General features: G+C 40.7%; 1 protein-coding gene across 1 annotated transcript in view; it reads left to right on the plus strand.

Moving 5' to 3' along the window:
- fras1 (Fraser extracellular matrix complex subunit 1) overlaps positions 1–19,921 on the plus strand; it is a 607,084-nt gene that overhangs the window by 181,022 nt on the left and 406,141 nt on the right. The window contains exons 22-23 of the mRNA XM_055161976.1: positions 14,807–14,962; positions 18,958–19,104. Coding sequence (XP_055017951.1) covers positions 14,807–14,962; positions 18,958–19,104 — 303 coding nt within the window. The remainder of the gene's footprint in view (positions 1–14,806; positions 14,963–18,957; positions 19,105–19,921) is intronic.

Consider the following 19,921-nt stretch of genomic DNA (forward strand, 5'->3'; position numbering starts at 1 on the left):
CAAGTGATTACCAAGTACACTGTCACCCCGGACGAACGTCTCTGACAACTCAAATCAGGGGCTTTATACTAATCTTGACAAAACATTAACTTGTTATTTAGCATATACAGCAAGAAAATGAACAATACTGCTGACCAGTGCACCTTATCTGGGTAAACATGCCACGGGTCCACATATGTCAGTTTTTCTGCTTCGTGGATTAAAGTCCAGAAAAACATGTTCTTTTATGGCACTCAGTACAGAAAAAACATGTTATATAGACCTATAGAATAGTCATAGTGTTTTACCCCCTGTTGTCATTCCAAAGTCCATAAATATTAGGTAATTAGCATGACAACACATAATATTTCCACAGGCGTCCGGGTTTTTTTTTTATAAAGTGATGCAAATGTCCGGGTTTTCAGTATCGTTCATTAAACTGAGCGTCTCTCGTAGCGTCTGTGACTCAGAAGGAGCGAGACACAAACAGTCGGTCAGTCTGCAACATACTGAAGCACAAATGCACATTTAACAACGACGTGTACAAGAAATTCTCCGTTTTCCGTCCCAGTAGAGACAAGTGTGAGTCCATGTGCACAGGTTGAGGTGAGAGGACAGTGTCCCTCGTTTATCGTCGGGGTTATGTTCTAAAAATAACCTGCGACAGGTGAAATCCACAAAGTATCAACTTTATATTTACAATTATTCTATCTGTTTTAAGGCTGTAAAACCTCAGCACAAACTTTATACACTTTTCTCAGACAGGATCGACAGGTGCAACACTTTTTACTTCCTTCTTAAAACTTGTTGCTGCTGTCGTCCTTTTGTTATTTTCCTCCTTCTTTATGTAACGAACTGAAGATTCATTTATTCCGTAATGGAGCCGACAGCGCAGAGTCCTGCACAGGTCCATTTTTGGAGACCCCCAGTACAGGACCACACCCGCCAGTACAGGACCGCACCTGCCCGTTAACCCTGAGATTATATCAAACTTTTGCGCTGCCTACACCACGGACTGAACCAAGACTAAACCAGGACTAACAGGACTGAAAAGACTAAACGACTGAACACTGACTAAACAACTAAAGAGACTAATCCACGACTGAACAGGACTAAACCAGGACTAAACCAGGACTAAACCAGGACTAAACCAGAACTGAAACAGGACTCACTGTTGGGACGGGCTTGGAGGTGACCACAGGAGAAAGGACCGGCTCAGCTCTGCACCTCATGGAGTTAAACGCGGCAATCGCCCGATCGCGCTTTGTAGACAAACTGCTCGGTGTTTTCTCTCTTAAGTCCAAGATTAGTCCTGGTTTAGTCCTGGTTTAGTCCTGACCCACCCGTGTGTAATTACTACCCGCCTGTAATACACAATACGCGTTCATACGCTGTAAAAATAAAATAAAATAAAATCCGCGAAACGGTGAGACCCCCCCCCCCCCCTTCCCCAAGGCGTCCGGGTTTTTACAAACGGAAAAAGTTAGCGAGAAAAGTTACCGTAAATTCCGGACCATAAGCCGCAGTGCAACTTTACATTCCAAAATTGACAAAAAAAAGAAAAAAAACTGGGCCTGCCCGTTTCCATGGAGATATATACATTTAATGCCATACTGTGAAACATTCCCAGCTGACCATTTAAGTACGTCATGGAAACGAGCATGTTGCGTTCCCCCCCCCCAGAAATGTTTCTTTTAAATATCTTTTTTTTTTTTTTTAATTATCAAAAACAAAAAAACAATTGAAAACCCCAAAAAAAAAAAAACAAAACAAAACAAAAAAAAAAACAACAAAAAAAACAGATCTGTACCTTTCCCTGCTTGTTTCCATCGAGTTCTATACGTTTAATGCCATACTGTGAAACATTCCAGGCTCAAAAATGGACAAAATTGACAAAAAATAAATAAAAAATCTACTAATCTGTACTCCATAAAATAAATTTAACGCCGGACAAAACTGACCGATTGTTGGCCTGCTTGTTTCCATGGAGATAGATACATTTAATGCCGCACTGTGGAACATTCCAGGCTGAACATGTTGAAATACATCAAGGAAAGCAGCGTGTTGCGCACCGTCTACAAGAAAAGTTCCGCAGTACAACTTTTAATCAAATATCTAAATTTGACTTGACCTGTCCCTTCGGCGTCGGCTTGTTTCCTTGGAGATACATGGGTTTAATGCCGTACCGTGAAAACATTCCCAGTATTTAAGCATTTACCTCATAACTAGAGCCCGACCGATATGGATTTTGCTGTGGCCGATATGAAACCGATATAATGGGAGTTGGAGCTGCCGATATAATCACCGATATATTTAGTGATGTAAAAATTCACTGTAAATGTTGAATTGTTTAAAAAACTTAGGTTTGGCTCTGGTGGATTTTAAATTGGGTTTATTTAGGCAACATTTATTGTTATTCTGACTCTTTACATCATATTTACAGACAGTAGGTTGACTTAATGGCATTTTTGCATCACATTCTAGACACTAGTGATGGGGATTCCAGTTCTTTTTAGAGAACCGGCTCTTTTGGCTCGGCTCACTAAAAGCTGCTGGTTCTTTTGGCTCCCAAGTGGCTCTTCAGATTGTTTTGTTGCAAGCAGGACTAAACCAGACTGAATCAGGACTGAACCAGGACTGAAAAAGGACTAAACCGGGACTTATTTATTTTATGCTAAACTACAGTCAAATATGCTCGTTTTTTTTTTTTTTTTTTTTTTTTAATCCTACGTACACGCAAATTTCTCAAAGTTTCGTTTTTAGCCGCTGCCGCTGTCAAACCACGAGTCTGCAGGCGGCGTGAAGAGAAAAAAAGTGAGAGAAAGAGAAAACACGGCTCCCAATAAGGATCAGGCTCCCGTCGTTCGCTTCAAAGAGTCGGTTCTAAGAGTCATTTCGTTCGCGACGGACCCATAACTAGTAAAGAAAGTAGCGCTATTAGCCTTTAGCCGTAAATACGTGCGCCGCGGTAATTAATTATATGCGCAAATGTCATAATTCACACGTCTGTTCACAGCTCATTTACATATCAGTGCAGGTCCAGTAGCAAATATACGGCCAATATAATCACTTTAGAACAGACCAATAGAAAACAGTCTGTTTATGTGCGGGAGCTACAGCAGCTAACCCATAACAAATGACAAAAACTAGCTTCAGAGTCGACATATTTCCAACACTCAGCCTCACACAGGCTCCTCCCACATCACAAGTCTGAACTAATAAATGTCCTTTTAATCCAGACTCAAACCGATTGTCCGTAAAAAGAAAATAATCTCAGTGTTTGGATCTGTGTCTGCAGGTGTAAACAAACACACGTGAGTGACGCGACTCTGTGGTGTGTTCAGGACAGTACGAACACAGACAAATGACTCTGTAGATAAACACTGTGGGACTTCTGTGGTTGACAGTGTAGGAGTCAGTAACGGATGCCCACGTGAAATATCGGCCCATCAGCAGATATCGGCCGATAGCCGATATGCCTAAAGTTGCCCATATCAGCCGATAATATTGGCCAACCGATATATCGGTCGGGCTCTACTCATAACCTCTCTAAGAAAAGTGATCAAAACTGGCAAAAAAAAAAAAAAAAAAAAATAGAGAAAAGAAAAGCAAAAAGAACTGAAGCTCTTATGTTTTTAGTAAAAAGTCTCTCTTTCTGTTTCTTTAAAAGGGTCTTATGTTTTTAGTAAAAGTCTCTCTGTTTCGAGTCGGGTCTTTTGTGTTTTTTCCGAGTGGGTCGGGCTGGAGTATTGTGTGTTTTTCAGCTTCGGCGCTCGAGGCTCCGACGTTGGCACCGTTTCCCTCCTCGTCTCCCGAAACCTCCACAAAACCTCCACAAAACCTCCCGACGGGGGGAAACATCCAGCTCCCGACAAAAGGCCTCCCCCCCGATCAGATAACGACAGAAATACAAGTGTGGCTGCGCTATCAGAGGCAGCAGGAGGAGGAGGAGGAGGAGGAGGAGGAGGAGGAGCGAGGTTTTTCTCCGCGCGGCGACATGACGGAGAGCGGGAGATACGCCGCTTCTTCTTCTTCTGCTTTTGTCTCTGTTTTTGTCGTTGCTCTCGTACAGTCGTGTAGAAGCTCAAAATATTGATATGCAAATGTGCGTTTAAAGGCTCGGGTAGAAGAGGCGTGCGTGTGCCTTGGAATGTCTTAAAAACGGCGCTTTTTTGTTAACATGGTGTTGTTTTGCCTGGAATGTCCCACAGTACGGCTTTAAACATCTTGGATTTAGTCAATTACAAGTGTTTTTATTGGTCAAAAATACCTAAAAAAATGGAATTTTTACTGTTAGTGGGGTCGCTTTTCCACAGATCTGACTTGTAACTTTGTGGCATCACTTCCTTGTCTTCATGATCTTAATGATTTGTCTGAAATGTTCCACAGTACGGCTTTAAACATCTTGGATTTAGTCAATTACAAGTGTTTTTATTGCTCAAAAATACCTTGAAAACTTGAATTTTTACTCATAGCAGGGTCGCCTCTCCACAGATCTGACTTGTAACTTTGTCGCATCACTTCCTTGGCTCCATGATGTTAATGCTTTGCGTGAAATGTTCCACAGTATGGCTTTAAACACCTTGCATTTCCTCAATTATATCGTGTATTATATTGTCAATTTATTGCTCAAAATGCCTTGAAAAACTTGAATTTTTACTCATAGTGGGCCTCTCCACAGATCTGACTTGTAACCTTCTTTTTATGATGTGTCCAATGCTTTTGCCTGATGTGTCCACAGTATGGCTTTAAACATCTTGTATTTAGTCAATTACAGGTGTTTTTCGTTGCTCAAAAATTCCTTGAAAAAACTTGGTGAATTTTTACATCAGTACTTTGGGGTCGTTCTCTCACATCTGACTTGAACTTGTATGTTTTTTTGCCATGGATCCTTGTCTCCATGATGTTAACGATTTGCCTGGAATGTTCCCACAGTATGGCATTTAAACATCTTGTTTTATTTCAAAATTTTAAAAAACTTGAATTTTTACTGCTTAGAGCAGTTGCATCTTCACAGATCTGACCTGTAACTTGGAAGATTTTTGGTGACACCTACTTGTCTCCATGATGATATAATGATTTCACCAGAATATCCCACAGTATGGCATTAAACATCTTGTGTTTAGTCAATTGTAGGTGTTTTTATTGGTCAAAAATACCTTGAAAAACAGAATTTTTACTCTTAAAGGGCTCTCCTCTCCACAGATTTGACCTGTAACTTTGAAGGTTTTTGGTGACACCTACTTGTCTCCAAGATATTAATGCTTTGACTGGAATGTTCCACAGTATGGCATTAAAAATCTTGTGTTTTGTCAATTAGAACTGATTTATTGGTCAAAAATACCTAGAAAAACTAGAATTTTTACTCTTAGTGGGTCGCCTCTCCACAGATCTGACCTGTAACTTTGTGGCGTCACCTCCTTGTCTCCATGATGTTAATGATTTGCCTGGAATGTCCCACAGTATGGCATTAAACATCTTGTGTTTAGTCAATTACAAGTCTTTTTATTGCTCAAAAACACCTTGAAAAAACTGAATTTTTACTCTTAGCGAGGTCACCTCTCCACAGATCTGACTTGTAACTTCGTAGCTTTGTGGCATCACCTGCTTGTCCTCCATGATGTGTCCAATGATTTGCCTGGAATGTCCCACAGTGTGGCTTTAAACATTTCTTTCATTTAGTCAATTACAGTGTTTTTATTAGCTCAAAAAATACCTTGAAAAAACTTGAATTTTTACCTAGCAGGGTCGCCTTTCCACAGATCTGACTTGTAACTTTAGTGGTATTCACCTCCTTGGCTCCATGATGTTAAAGATTTTGCCTGGAATGTTCCACAGTATGGCATTAAACATCTTGTATTTAACCAATTATAGATGTTTTATTGCTCAAAAAATACCTTGAAAAACTGAATTTTTACTCATTAACAAGGTCGCCTCTCCACAGATCTGACTTGTAACTTTGCAAGTTTTTTGGTGACACCTTCTTGTCTCCTGTGATGTTAATGCTTTGCCTGGAATGTTCCACAAGTAAAGCATTAAACATCTTGCATTTAGTCAATTGTAGGTGTTTTTATTGGTCAAAAATACCTTGAAAAAACAGAATTTTTACTCTTAAAGGGCTCTCCTCTCCACAGATTTGACCTGTAACTTTGAAGGTTTTTGGTGACACCTACTTGTCTCCAAGATATTAATGCTTTGACTGGAATGTTCCACAGTATGGCATTAAAAATCTTGTGTTTTGTCAATTAGAAGTGATTTATTGGTCAAAAATACCTTGAAAAACTTGAATTTTTACTCTTAGTGGGTCGCCTCTCCACAGATCTGACCTGTAACTTTGTGGCGTCACCTCCTTGTCTCCATGATGTTAATGATTTCACCAGAATGTCCCACAGTATGGCATTAAACATCTTGTGTTTAGTCAATTACAAGTCTTTTTATTGCTCAAAAACACCTTCGAAAAAACAGAATTTTTACTCTTAGCGAGGTCACCTCTCCACAGATCTGACTTGTAACTTCGTAGCTTTGTGGCATCACCTGCTTTCCTCCGTTGATCTTAATGATTTGCCTGGAATGTTCCCACAGTGTGGCTTTAAATTTCTTTCATTTAGTCAATTACAGATGTTTTTATAGCTCAAAAACACCTCGAAAGACTTGAATTTTTACTCCTAGCAGGGCGCCTTTCCACAGATATGACTTGTAACTTAGTAGTATTACCTGCTTGTCTCCATGGCGTTAAAGATTTGCCTGGAATGTTCCACAGTATGGCATTAAACATCTTGTATTTGCATTTGGTGTTTTCATTGGTCAAAAATATCTTGAAAAACTAGAATTTTTAGTATTAACAAGATTGCCTCTCCACAGATCTGACTTGTAACTTTGCAAGTTTTTGGTGACACCTGCTTGTCTCTGTGATGTTAATGCTTTGCCTGGAATGTTCCACAATAAAGCATTAAACATCTTGCATTTAGTCAATTGTAGGTGTTTTTATTGGTCAAAAATACCTTGAAAAAACAGAATTTTTACTCTTAAAGGGCTCTCCTCTCCACAGATTTGACCTGTAACTTTGAAGGTTTTTGGTGACACCTACTTGTCTCCAAGATATTAATGCTTTGACTGGAATGTTCCACAGTATGGCATTAAAAATCTTGTGTTTTGTCAGTTACAGATGTTTTTATAGCTCAACAACACCTCGAAAAACTTGAATTTTTACTCCTAGCGGGGCGCCTTTCCACAGATATGACTTGTAACTTAGTAGTATTACCTGCTTGTCTCCATGGCGTTAAAGGTTTGCCTGGAATGTCCCACAGTATGGCATTAAACATCTTACGTTTAGTCAATTACAGGTGTTCTTATAGCTCAGAATGACCTTGAAAAACATGAATTTTTACTCTCTGCGGGCTCGCCTCTCCACGGATCTGACCTGTAACTTGGCTTCATGGCTTTTCCCCGTGAAGACAGACACGTTTAATGCCGTACTCTGGAACGTCCAAGCGAAGCAACAACAGAAAATGACGCAGTTTCCTTTTCGTCGATCAGACTGGTTTGTTGTTTTGACGTTCGGTTTGGACCTGGTGGAATTTCACGACGGATTTACGGAAAAAATAAATAAATAAATCGGATTTTGTGTTTTCCGCGTCGAGAAACGAGACGAGATGTTTGAGTATTGGCACGGACAGATCTGACCCGGGGCGCGTGCAGTCAGGTTTATGCCGGAGGTGAACTTTCAGAGTCATAAATATTAGATAAAACACCGACGCTTTGAAGCGAGACAGGAAATAGTCGATCAAATAACGTTTATTATTCAGTCGTATTGATTTTGAACGAGCTCGTGTTTCGCCGTTTTATGATCCGTGTTGTTATCGACTTTCCTCGTCATGAACTCACCTGAAGTTGTGTTTTTCTTTTTTTTTTTTTGTTTCTTTGACATGTTTACAGTGTTGGGAAGGTGACTTTTAAAATGTAATCCCCTACAGATTACAGATTACTCACACCAAAATGTAGTTTGTAACGGAATCCATTAAATTGCTTAAAGTGAGTAATGTAATCTGATTACTTCATATTGTCATGCTTTTTAGTTTAGTTCTGGTTTAGTTCTGGTTTAGTCTTTATTAGTCCTAGTTTAGTTCTGGTTTAGTCCTGGTTTAGTTCTGGTTTAGTCCTGGTTTAGTTTTGGTTTTAGTCCTGGTTTAGTTCTAGTTTAGTCCTAGTTTAGTTCTAGTTTAGTCCTGGTTTAGTTCTGGTTTAGTCCTGGTTTAGTTTTGGTTTTAGTCCTGGTTTAGTTCTAGTTTAGTCCTAGTTTAGTTCTAGTTTAGTCCTGGTTTAGTTCTGGTTTAGTCCTGGTTTAGTTTTGGTTTTAGTCTTGGTTTAGTTCTGGTTTTAGTCCTAGTTTAGTAGTCTAGTTTAGTTCTAGTTTAGTCCTGGTTTAGTTCTAGTTTTAGTCCTGGTTTAGTTTTGGTTTAGTCCTTGTTTAGTTTTGGTTTTCGTCCTGGTTTAGTTCTAGTTTAGTCCTAGTTTAGTTTAGTTTTAGTTCCTGGTTTAGTTCTAGTTTAGTCCTGGTTTAGTCCTAGTTTAGTTCTAGTTTAGTTTAGTCCGGTTTAGTTCTGGTTTAGTTTAGTTTAGTCTTTTAGTCTAGTTTAGTTCTAGTTTAGTCCTGGTTAAGTTCTGGTTTTAGTCCTGGTTTAGTCCTGGTTTAGTTTTGGTTTTAGTCCTGGTTTAGTCTGGTTTAGTTCTAGTTTAGTCCTGGTTTAGTCCTGGTTTAGTTCTAGTTTAGTCCTGGTTTAGTTCTGGTTTAGTCCTAGTTTAGTTCTAGTTTAGTCTGGTTAGTTTAGTCTGGTTTAGTCCTGGTTTAGTTCCTGGTTTTAGTCCTGGTTTAGTCCTGGTTTAGTTCTGGTTAGTTCCTGGTTTAGTCCTGGTTTAGTTTCCTGGTTTAGTCCTGGTTTAGTCCTGGTTTAGTCCTGGTTTAGTTCTAGTTTAGTCCTGGTTTAGCCTCAAATGTGAAAACAGTTAAATCCCTCTGTTTAATCCATTTATTTCAACAAAGTAACTGTAATCCAATTCCCACTCACGGAAACAGTAACTGTAACTGAATACAGTTACTCATCGTTTGTACTCTGATTACTCTGGTACATGTAATCTGTTACTGCACGTTTAACACATAAACTCTGCAGATTAAGACTGAAAACACACACTGCTCTGTTCCACCTTGTGATGTCATGTGGTGATACAGGACGCGCTCAGGTTGCGCACCCTCCCCAAGAAAAGTTACACAGTGGAACTTTAAAAATCAAAATTTACCAAAAAAATAAAAAAAAACAAACAAACAATAAAAAAACAAAACAAAACCCACAAACAAACAATAAAAAAAAAAAAAAAAAAAAAAAAAGATCTGTACCCTGGGATGCTTGTTTCCGTGGAGATAGATTTAATGCCATACTGTGGGACATTCAGGCAAAGCATTAACATCATGGAGCCAAGCAGGCAAGGCCACAAAGCTACAGGTCGGATCTGTGGAGAGGCGACCCCAGTGAAACAGTAAAAATTCAAGTTTTTCAAGTCATTTTTGAGCAATAAAAACACCTGTAATTGACTAAATGCAAGATGTTTAATGCTGTACTGTGGGACATTCCCAGCCGAACAGCTGGCATGACACAATATGACATGACTGAACACTGACAAAAAACTGATTTGCTTGGAATGTTCCACAGTATGGCTTTAAAAAAAAACAAAAACAAACAAATTTAGTCAATTACAGGTGTTTTTATTGCTCAAAAATACCTTGAAAAACTTTAAATCTTACTGTTCACTGGGGTTGCCTCTCCACAGATCTGACTTATAGCTTTGCAGGTTTTTAGTGACACCTGCTTGTCTCCATGATGTTAATGATTTGCCTGGAATATTCCACAATATGGCATTAAATATCATCAAATTTAGTCATTTACAGGTGTTTTTATTGCTCAAAAATACCTTGAAAAAACATAAAATCTAACTCTGAGTGGGCTCGCTTCTCCACAGATCTGACTTGTAGCTTTGTAACTTTGTGGCGTCACCTCCTTGTCTCCATGATGTTAATAATTTGCCTGGAATGTTCCACAGTATGGCATTAAACATCTTGAGTTTGGTCAATTACAGGTGTTTTGTTGCTCAAAAATACCTTGAAAAAACATTAAATCTTACTGTGAGCAGGCTCGCTTCTCCACAGATCTGACTTGTACCTTTGTAGATTTGTGGCCTCACGTGCTTGCCTCCGTGACATTAATGCTTTGCCTGGAATGTCCCACAGTACAGCATTAAACATCAATCTTGCCTTTGGTCAATGAGAGATGTTTTTTTGTTAAAAATACCTTGAAAAAACATTAAATCTTACTGTGAACAGGCTCGCTTCTCCACAGATCTGACTTGTAACATTGCAGCTTTGTGGCGTCACCTGCTTGTCTCCATGATGTTAATGCGTTGCGTGGAATGTCCCACAATATGGCATTAAACATCTTGTATTTAGTCAATTACAGGTGTTTTTCTATCTTAAAAATACCTTGAAAAACTTGAATCTTTACTCTTGGCGGGCTCGCCTTTCCACGGATCTGACCTGTAACTTTATAGCCTCTCCTCCTTGTCTCCATGATGTTGTTGCTTTGCCTGAAATGTCCCACAGTATGGCATTAAACTTCTTGTGTTTAGTGAATTACAGCTGTTTTCATTGGTCAAAAATACCTTAAAAAATCTTTAAATCTTACTGTTCCCTGGGGTCGCCTCTCCATAGATCTGACTTGTAGCTTTATAGCTTTGTGGCATCACCTGCTTGTCTCCGTGACATTAATACTTTGTCTGGAATGTCCCACAGTACGGCATTAAACATCTTGCATTTAGTCAATTACAAGTGTTTTATAGCTCAAAAATATGTTGAAAAAACATGAAATCTAACTGTGAGTGGACTCGCCTCTCCACAGATCTGACCTGCAACTTTGTGGTGTCACCTGCTTGTCTCCATGTTGTTAATGCATTGCCTAGAATGTCCCAGAGTATGGCTTTAAACATGATCAAATTTAGTCAATTACAGGTGTTTTCATTGCTCAAAAATCCCTTAAAAACTTGAATTTTTCCTCTAAGTGGACTCGCCTCTCCACAGATCCGACCTGTAACTTTGTGACGTCGCCTGCTTGTCTCTGTGATGGTTAATTCTTTGCCTTTAATGTCCCACAGTACGGCTTTAAACAACTTGCTCTGAACCAATTATAGGTGTTTTTATAGCTCAAAAATACCTTAAAAAAACTTGAATTTTTACTGTTTTCTTTCTGTTTCCATGGAGACCAGACCAAACCAGACCAAGTTACAGGTCAGATCTGCGGAGAGGCGACGCCGCTCGCAGTCAGAACGCCAAGTTTCGCGTTTTTTTCTAGGCATTTCTGATCCATAAAACCACCTGTAATCGAATAAACGTAAAGTAGAGAGCTGTTTAAAAATGTCACACTTCCAGGCAGAGCCGCGACGTATCCACGGAAACGAGCAGGTGACGGACCCTCCACGGGAAAAACTACACGATGCAGCTTTTTTAAACGATGTGCAGCGCTGTAAATTGTGCCCGTATTTTCCGTGTTGATGTTGGAGATTAGGGATTGGAACTCCGCCTCCGTCTTAAAACCCAAACGGCGCCGAGTTCCGATCAGATAAACGTTCAGAGGTTTTTAATCTCCCGCTCAGCTGCTTTTGTTTATTTTTCTGGTACAGGTGCGGATGTTATTTTTTTTTATTTTATTTTATTTTTTTTAAGATGATGAATGCCTCCAGTTGTGCAGGCGGAGGCAGCCCGGATATTAAAGGTCGTATGGAGGATTTTTTTTTTTTTTCAGTTTCAAATTGTCAATGAAAGTTTAAAATACCGTTACTACAGATTACAGATTACAGATTACAGATTACTCACACCAAAATGTAGTTTGTAACAGAATCCATTAAATTGCTTAAAGTGAGTAATGTAATCTGAATACTTTGGATTACTTCATATTGTCATGCTTTTTAGTTTAGTCCTGGTTTAGTCCTAGTTTAGTTCTGGTTTAGTCCTGGTTTAGTTTTGGTTTTAGTCCTGGTTTAGTCCTAGTTTAGTTCTGGTTTAGTCCTGGTTTAGTTTTGGTTTTAGTCCTGGTTTAGTCCTGGTTTAGTTCTAGTTTAGTCCTAGTTTAGTTCTGGTTTAGTCCTGGTTTAGTTCTGGTTTTAGTCCTAGTTTAGTTCTGGTTTAGTCTGGTTTAGTTTTGGTTTTAGTCCTGTTTGTTTAGTTTTGGTTTTTAGTCCTGGTTTAGTTTTGGTTTTAGTCCTAGTTTAGTTCTAGTTTAGTCCTAGTTTAGTTCTGGTTAGTCTGGTTTAGCCTGGTTTAGTTCTGGTTTTAGTCCTGGTTTAGTCCTGGTTTAGTTTTGGTTTTAGTCCTGGTTTAGTTCTAGTTTAGTCCTAGTTTAGTTCTAGTTTAGTCCTGGTTTAGTTCTAGTTTAGTCCTAGTTTAGTTCTAGTTTAGTCCTGGTTTAGTCCTGGTTTAGTCCTGGTTTAGTCCTGGTTTAGTTCTGGTTTAGTCCTGGTTTCAGAGACTCAACAGCCTTGTAATTATGATGAGCACAAAAAAAAAGAATGAAAATCCATCAACTGTGGACGTGTTGAGGCCAGATAAACATCAGCCAATAGAAAACGAGGCTCCCTCATTTTCTATTGGCTGTTAGGTCGTCACTCAAACTCCTTGCGTTTCTAGTGTAACTGACTCGTCGGCGCGCGGGGGTTACGTCGTTTACGCGCAGCGTGCGTTTTTTTTTAAACTGTCGCTTCCTCGCATTTCGCACAAAGTTTGTCGCGATGTCGGACGAGAATCGACGGCCAGTTCGCGGCAAAAGAAAGTCGGTTTTTGAGGTTGCCGAAAGAAGAAGAAGAGAAGGAGAAAAGGAGCGAAGAAAAACTGGGGTGATTCTTGGAGATTCCTTCCAGCGACGGCGCGACTGAAGCAGACGAAGAGTCTAAAAACAAAAAACAAAAGACACGTCGGTCATTAAATTATTTCTAGACGGGAAACTTCAACAGTAAATCTGAACACGCGACGGCTGTAAACAAGCGTGATTTCTAGAGTAAAGAGGCGGGACGAGATGTTTCTACTGAGGAGCTGTGGAGGAGGAAGGTGGTGTCACACATGCACAACATTTGAAAAAGAACCGTCGCTGTATTTAACTTCCCTTAAAAAATCCTCTATACAACCTTTAAGGCTGACGTGTCAAAGTCAAGGAAAACAGGGAAGTGAACAGAGGTTTTTTTTGAAAGAACGAGGATGAGGATTTGTCAGATAAAGTGAAATTATTTTATTACATTTGATTATAACTTTTGCTAATAAGAGTAAATCTTGTCACGTTTGCTTTTTTAACCTGGATTGAAGTGGTGGGTTTTTCACGGCGACATCAGCAGCGGTGAAACGCCGGAGACGCAGGACCGGATCACCCTGTTCCACGAGCTCAGGGTTCACTCAGGAGCAGAACTAGACTCCAAGTTCTAGTCCAAGATTAGACCTGGTTTAGACCTGGTTTAGTCGTGGTTTAGTCCTGGTTTAGACCTGGTTTAGTTTTCTGTTTAGACCTGGTTTAGTTCTTGTTTAGTTCTGGTTTAGACCTGTTTAGTTCTGGTTGAGTCCTGGTTTAGACCTGGTTTAGTCTGGTTTAGTCCTGGTTTAGTCCTTGTTTAGTCCTGGTTTTGTCCTGGTTTAGACCTGGTTTAGTTTTCTGGTTTAGTCCTGGTTTAGACCTGGTTTAGACCTGGTTTAGTCCTGGTTTAGTCCTGGTTTAGTCCTGGTTTAGTTCTTGTTTAGACCTGGTTTAGTCCTGGTTTAGACCTGGTTTAGTTTAGACCTGGTTTAGTCCTGGTTTAGACCTGGTTTAGACCTGGTTTAGTCCTGGTTTAGTCCTGGTTTAGACCTGGTTTAGTCCTGGTTTAGTTCTTGTTTAGACCTGGTTTAGACCTGGTTTAGGTCTTGTTTAGACCTGGTTTAGACCTGGTTTATCCTGGTTTAGTCCTGGTTTAGTTCTTGTTTAGACCTGGTTTACCTGGTTTGTTTAGACCTTGTTTAGTCCTGGTTTAGTCCTGGTTTAGTCCTGTTTAGTTTAGTCTGGTTTAGACCTGGTTTAGACCTGGTTTAGTCCTGGTTTAGTTCTTGTTTAGACCTGGTTTAGACCTGGTTTAGTCCTGGTTTAGTTCTTGCTGTCTGGATTGTCGTTGTGTTCACAGTGACTCAGTTGTTCAGTCGTGTCTAGAAGCGGCACGTTGCACTCGTGGCTTTTTCGGTTTGTTCCTCTGTTCCGTTCCTCGTCGGCGTGGAGTGATGAGTGTGTCTGTGTGTGTGTGTGTGTGTGTGTGTGTGTGTGTGTGTGTGTGTGTGTGTGTGTGTGTGTGTGTGCGGTCGCTGTCTGCTCCGTGTGTGTGTGTGTGTGTGTTTGTAGTTTACTGAAGTCGCGCTGGACGCCTGAGTGGACTCTGAGTTTGGTTGGAGGTGCGTCTAATAGTGCGGAAAATACGGTAATGAGTTACTGTGCTGCGTTGCTTTTTGCAGTAACGCAGTAATGTGGAATTACAGGGAAAAAATATAAGTATTTCACTGTGTACAAATGTGAGTAATACAAGTCACAATGCTTCAATTGAAGTGGTGGGTTTTTCCTTCACAAATTCACTGAAATCTCGGTGAAATCAGCAGCAGTGAAACGCCGGAGATGCAGGACCGGCGCAGAACTCCACACTCCACAGGGCGAAATGCAACGAGAAAGAGTTTGTTTTTATTGTACATGTGTTGATCTCTGTCTCTGATTTCTTGTTTGTTTCCCAGAATGCAGTGCGGACTGTCAGCGCTGCACGGCAGACCTCCGGGCAGCAGGGGGCAGTGTGTGTCTCTGGTGTAAAGCGCCCAGGACTCTGCTGTTGGGAGACCACTGCGTTTCCGAGTGTCCTGTGGGACACTTCGGGCGACACGGAGCCTGTGTGGGTGAGTCAGTGTTCAGTTACTCTGTTGTTCAGCTTTAGAACTCCATTTGAACCGGTCTGACAGTGCAACACCGACAGTGTCATACACGCCGTGTCCAACGAGCGTCTGACGCTGACGCTGCTCCAGAGGTTGGACTTCAGCATCAACAGCGCGTCTCCAAGGTTTTTAGCAGGGGAAAGACAGGAAATAAACACGCGGTGTCAAAATAAACTTCCGATGCCTTTTCAAAATAATTTAACCAAAGTCAAGACAGCGACGTAAACAACGCGCACGTGATTTACGATGTCAGACACCAATTCTACAAGGACTCAGGACTAAACCAGGACTAAACCAGAACCAGGACTCACTGTCGAAATGTGCTCGGGGTCCTTCCGTGTCGCCCCGAGTGTCCGCGGGCGAAACGACCGGTGCAGAGCTCGGAGAAGAGGTACGTGCAGCCGTCGCGCTTTTCGGACACACTGCTCCACGGGGCTCAGGGTTCACTGTCTCTCTCTCTCTCCAAGATTAGACCTGGTTTAGACCTGGTTTAGACCTGGTTTAGACCTGGTTTAGACCTGGTTTAGACCTGAATTAGTCCTGACCCGCCCTTAAAATTCCAGAACGTTAAAACTCGCCCGTTTCAGCGACTATTTTCCCTTCTCCATCGGTGCAGGACTCTGTATCAACATATAAACGTATCGGCCTTATTACCTGGACGGACATAAGATTTTAATCACACTCATAATGTTTGTTAATTATACGTGATTTTACCTTATTAAGAAAAAAAACTGAGGTGTTTAATGTGCGTGTTAATAGATTTAAACCTCATTAAACGCAAACGCATTGCATTGCATGTACTTAATTCACAATACACTTAATACACATTCTAACTTAATACACTTTAACATAAAATAAATGATAAAAATCAAATACAAAATGTGATGTCTGAAAACAGTGAGAGGATGTGCAGCTGCAGCAGGAGCGTCTCTGACTCTGGTGTGAATTGAAACTTTGAAATGTTCGCGTACGCGCAGCTCCGCCTACGTGAAGCTGCTGCAGCTCCTGGTGTGGATTCGGAGTTACTCCCTGATGTTGTTGACGTGTATAATGTTTCTTCATCAAAAACAAACACAGTTTAAACATGTTTGGGGACATGAAGGACACAAATGAATGAGCCGCGTCTCAGGAGGCGATGCAGCTCATGTAAACCTCAACTTTATACATTTGTGAAGGAAATGAACACAAAAACCAGGCCAGTGCTTTTTGCTTTTGTGGAGTTTGCATGTTCTCCTTGTGAGGCATGGACGCAGATTCTGAATTTCAGTTTTTTAATTTAATTTATTTTTTAAAGTTTTTTTCATTTTTCATTTCAGTCATTTTAAATGATAATATTATTGAGCTGTATTCTGCTTGGCTCAATAAGACAGTGAGGAACATTTGGTTCACTGAGAGAATCCAGTCGTTTCTTTTCTTTCTTTTGTTATCTCGTAATATTTTGATCATTTTTAATTATACCCAAACTCTTTCTTGGTCCACGTCTTTTTGTAGAAAAAAATAAACTTTCTGAATTAGACTATTATTTTGTGTTCAAGTCTTTCAGGAAATCTTTTGAGACGCACCCTTTTGTTTAAACAATAGAATGTGATTTACGACGTTAAATCACAGTATTTTTATTTATAGTTCCATCTATAGCAGTCGTCCCTGACGCTTGACTTGGTGCGTCCAACTTCTAAAGTTCAGTTTTTTCAACTCCTGCGTGCGAATCGCAGGGCGCCAACATTAACCCCAGATTCTCGCCGCGCTGACGCCTGAAGACGCTCTGCACAAAAAACAAGAAACACAGGACGACCGAGACACGTGTCCACACAGACTTAGTGTGTAAACTGGACGCTTCAGTGTGAACGCAGCTTCACTCACAACCAATAGAACGACGAGCCTCAAGTAAAAATACTGTTACTTTAAATAAGTAAGGCCCGACCAATATATCGGTTGGCCGATATTATCAGCCGATATGGGCACCGGGAAACATATCGGCGATCGGCCTAAATCTTGCCGATATGGGCCGATATTTCCCGTGAGCATGTTATACCTCATTGTAAATCTTAGACTTTCTACATTCTGTTCATTTAATCCAATTTACAGACAGATAAATGTCCGAATATGTGGCTCCACATCAGTGTTTATCTGTGGAGTTTGTCTGTGTGTGTGTCCTACTGTCCCTGAACACACCACAGAGTCACAACACTCATGTCACTTCTTTTTACGGACAATCGCTTTGAGTCTGGATTAAAAGGACATTTATTAGTTCAGACTTGTGATGTGGGAGGAGCCTGTGTGACGCTGAGTGTTGGAAATATGTCGACTTTGAAGCTGGTTTTGGTTCTTTCTCATTGTTTAGCGACATAAACAGGCTGTTTTACATTGGCCTATTGTAAAGTGACTGGATTGGCCGTATATTTGTTACTGGACCTGCACTGATCTGTAAATGAGCTGTGAACAGAGGTGTGAATGATCGACATTTACACATTTACGGCTTAAGGCTAATAGCGGTAGTTTACTTTCTTTACTGGCTAGAATGTGATGCAATAACGCCTATAGTCCGACCTACTGTCTGTAAATTTGATGTAAAGAGGCAGAACTAATGATAAATGTCACTTAAATAAACCCAATTTTAAAATCCAGTAGTGCCAAATGTAAGTTTTTTAAACAGTTCAAGATTTACAGTGAATTTTTACAACACTAAATATATCGGCAGCTCCAACTCCCGTTTTATCGGCATTATTTCCGTCGCAAACAAAATCCATATCTGTTGGACCCGAGTAAAATATATAATGATAAATATTTTACAAGTGGAAGTAGAGTTTCTCAAGTCCATTAAAACTGTTCCCGTCTCTGATTACGACTCATTTCTGTTCGTGAAGGAACCTCTCGAGAAACTCCACAGATCTGAAGTGTCCTGCCGCCGTGACGCAGAAACTTCTGGAGTGTTTGGTACAAATGTGGAGTTTGATTAAAGTAACCTTGTACATGTAACATGTGCATGTTCATCATCCTGCTGATCATTTGAAGAGCTTCATTATTTCATTATCGAGCAGCAGGTGTCGGCGAGAAGAACGACTCAAAAACACTCGACTTAAGGACAACACCGGCTCAGGTTCTTCAGATAAAAACAGTACGAAATAAATAAATAAAAGTACTTGTTTTATGCTTATTGCATGAATAAAACTAAATAAAATAAAATCTTTATCATTATATAATTATTAAAGTAAGTAATAAAGTATAAAAGTAATATAAAGTATATTAATAAAGTAGTAATATAAGTAAATAAAAGTACAAATTAAAATGAAAAAAAACACCGCCCTGAGATGAGCCCGTGTAGGTCGGGTGATCAGGACTGAGACCCGGACCAGACCGGGACCAGGAGCAGGACTCAGACATGGGCTGAGACCTGGACCAGACCAGGACTGAGATCGAGACCAGGAGGCAGGACTGACAGACCTGGGACTTGAGACCGGGACTGAGAGACCGGGACTGAGAGGGAGATCCAGGACTGAGACAGGACAGGAGACCAGGGAGACAGACCAGGACCAGACCAGGAGTGGGACTGAGACCGGACTGAGATGGGACTGAGACCGGGACTAGACCGGGGAACCTAGACTGGGACTTAGACTGGGACCAGACCTGACCAGACCGGGACCAGACCAGGATGAGATCAGGACTGAGACAGGGACCAGACCGAGACCAGGACCAGGACTGAGACTGATTTTAGACCTGGTTTAGTCCTGGTTCAGTCCTGGTTCTTACTTGTTTTATACTAATTTAAAAAAAATATTACAAATTTAAATGAATAAATAAAATAAACACAGAATGCACTTCCTGTTTTACCACTTAGTGACATCATGCAGTGGGACCAGACTAAAACTGCAGCATTACTCAAACACGCCTGGTGGATGAAACAAAACATTTAACTTATAACTTCACTCATATTTTGTTTTGTTTGTTGTTTTTTTTCCCAGAATGCCACTCGTCCTGTGGATCCTGCAGTGGGGCGGGGCCTCTGTCCTGCACTTCCTGTCCCGCCCCCTTCGTCCTTTTAAGGTCGGGTCAGTGCGCTCCTTCCTGTCCACGAGGCTTCTACCAGGACGCACAGCGGACCTGCCTCGGTCAGTACCTCAACCTCAGGGTTTTTGATTAACTCACAGCAAGAAGGTCCCGGGTTCAACTCCCCTTTGCAGTAGGGATGAAATAAAACCAAATTAAAGCTGCATTGTGTAACTTTTCTCATGGAAGGTCTGTCAAATGCTTTTCTTCATGGAGATGTTATTGCTTCGTGACAGTTTTTCAGTATTTTTGAGCTCTAAAACCACCTGTAATTGAATAAATGTAAAGTAGAGCTGTTTAATGTCACACTGTGGAACATTCCAGACAGAGTAATAACATCTCCATAGCAACATGAACGTGACAGACTCCCAACCAAAAAAGTTACACCTTTAAAGAAACTAGTTGCTGTTCCGTTTGTAAATGTTTTTTTCATTATTAAAAGCTTCACTGCGTAGCTTTTCTGCTTGTCTCCATGGAGATGCTGTTGCTGAAATGTCCCATAGTGTGACATTAAACATCTGTCTCCATGAAGTCAAGCAGGTGATGCTCCTGGGCCGAGTTACGGGTCAGATCTGTGGATACGTGACCCTGTTCTCAGTAAGAATACAAGTTTTTCAAGACAGAGAAAAAAGAACCACTTGTGTTGGTCTTGTTGGGGTTTAGACCTGGTTTAGATCCAGTTTAGACCTGGTTTAGACCTGGTCTGGGTCTCGTGTTGGTTCTTGTCAGGTTTTTAGTCCTGTTTTAGTCCTGGTTTTAGTCCCGGTTTGGGTCTCCTGTTGGTTCTTCTTGGGGTTTAGACCTGGTTACGTCCGCCAAGGAGGTTATGTTTTTGCAGGCGTTTGTCTGTTTGTTTGTCTGTCTGTCTGTTTGTTTTGT

The sequence above is a fragment of the Boleophthalmus pectinirostris genome, unplaced genomic scaffold, assembly GCF_026225935.1.
Source record: "Boleophthalmus pectinirostris isolate CB_2022bp ecotype Guang Dong unplaced genomic scaffold, ASM2622593v1 HiC_scaffold_4, whole genome shotgun sequence".
Taxonomy (NCBI): Eukaryota; Metazoa; Chordata; class Actinopteri; order Gobiiformes; family Gobiidae; genus Boleophthalmus; species Boleophthalmus pectinirostris.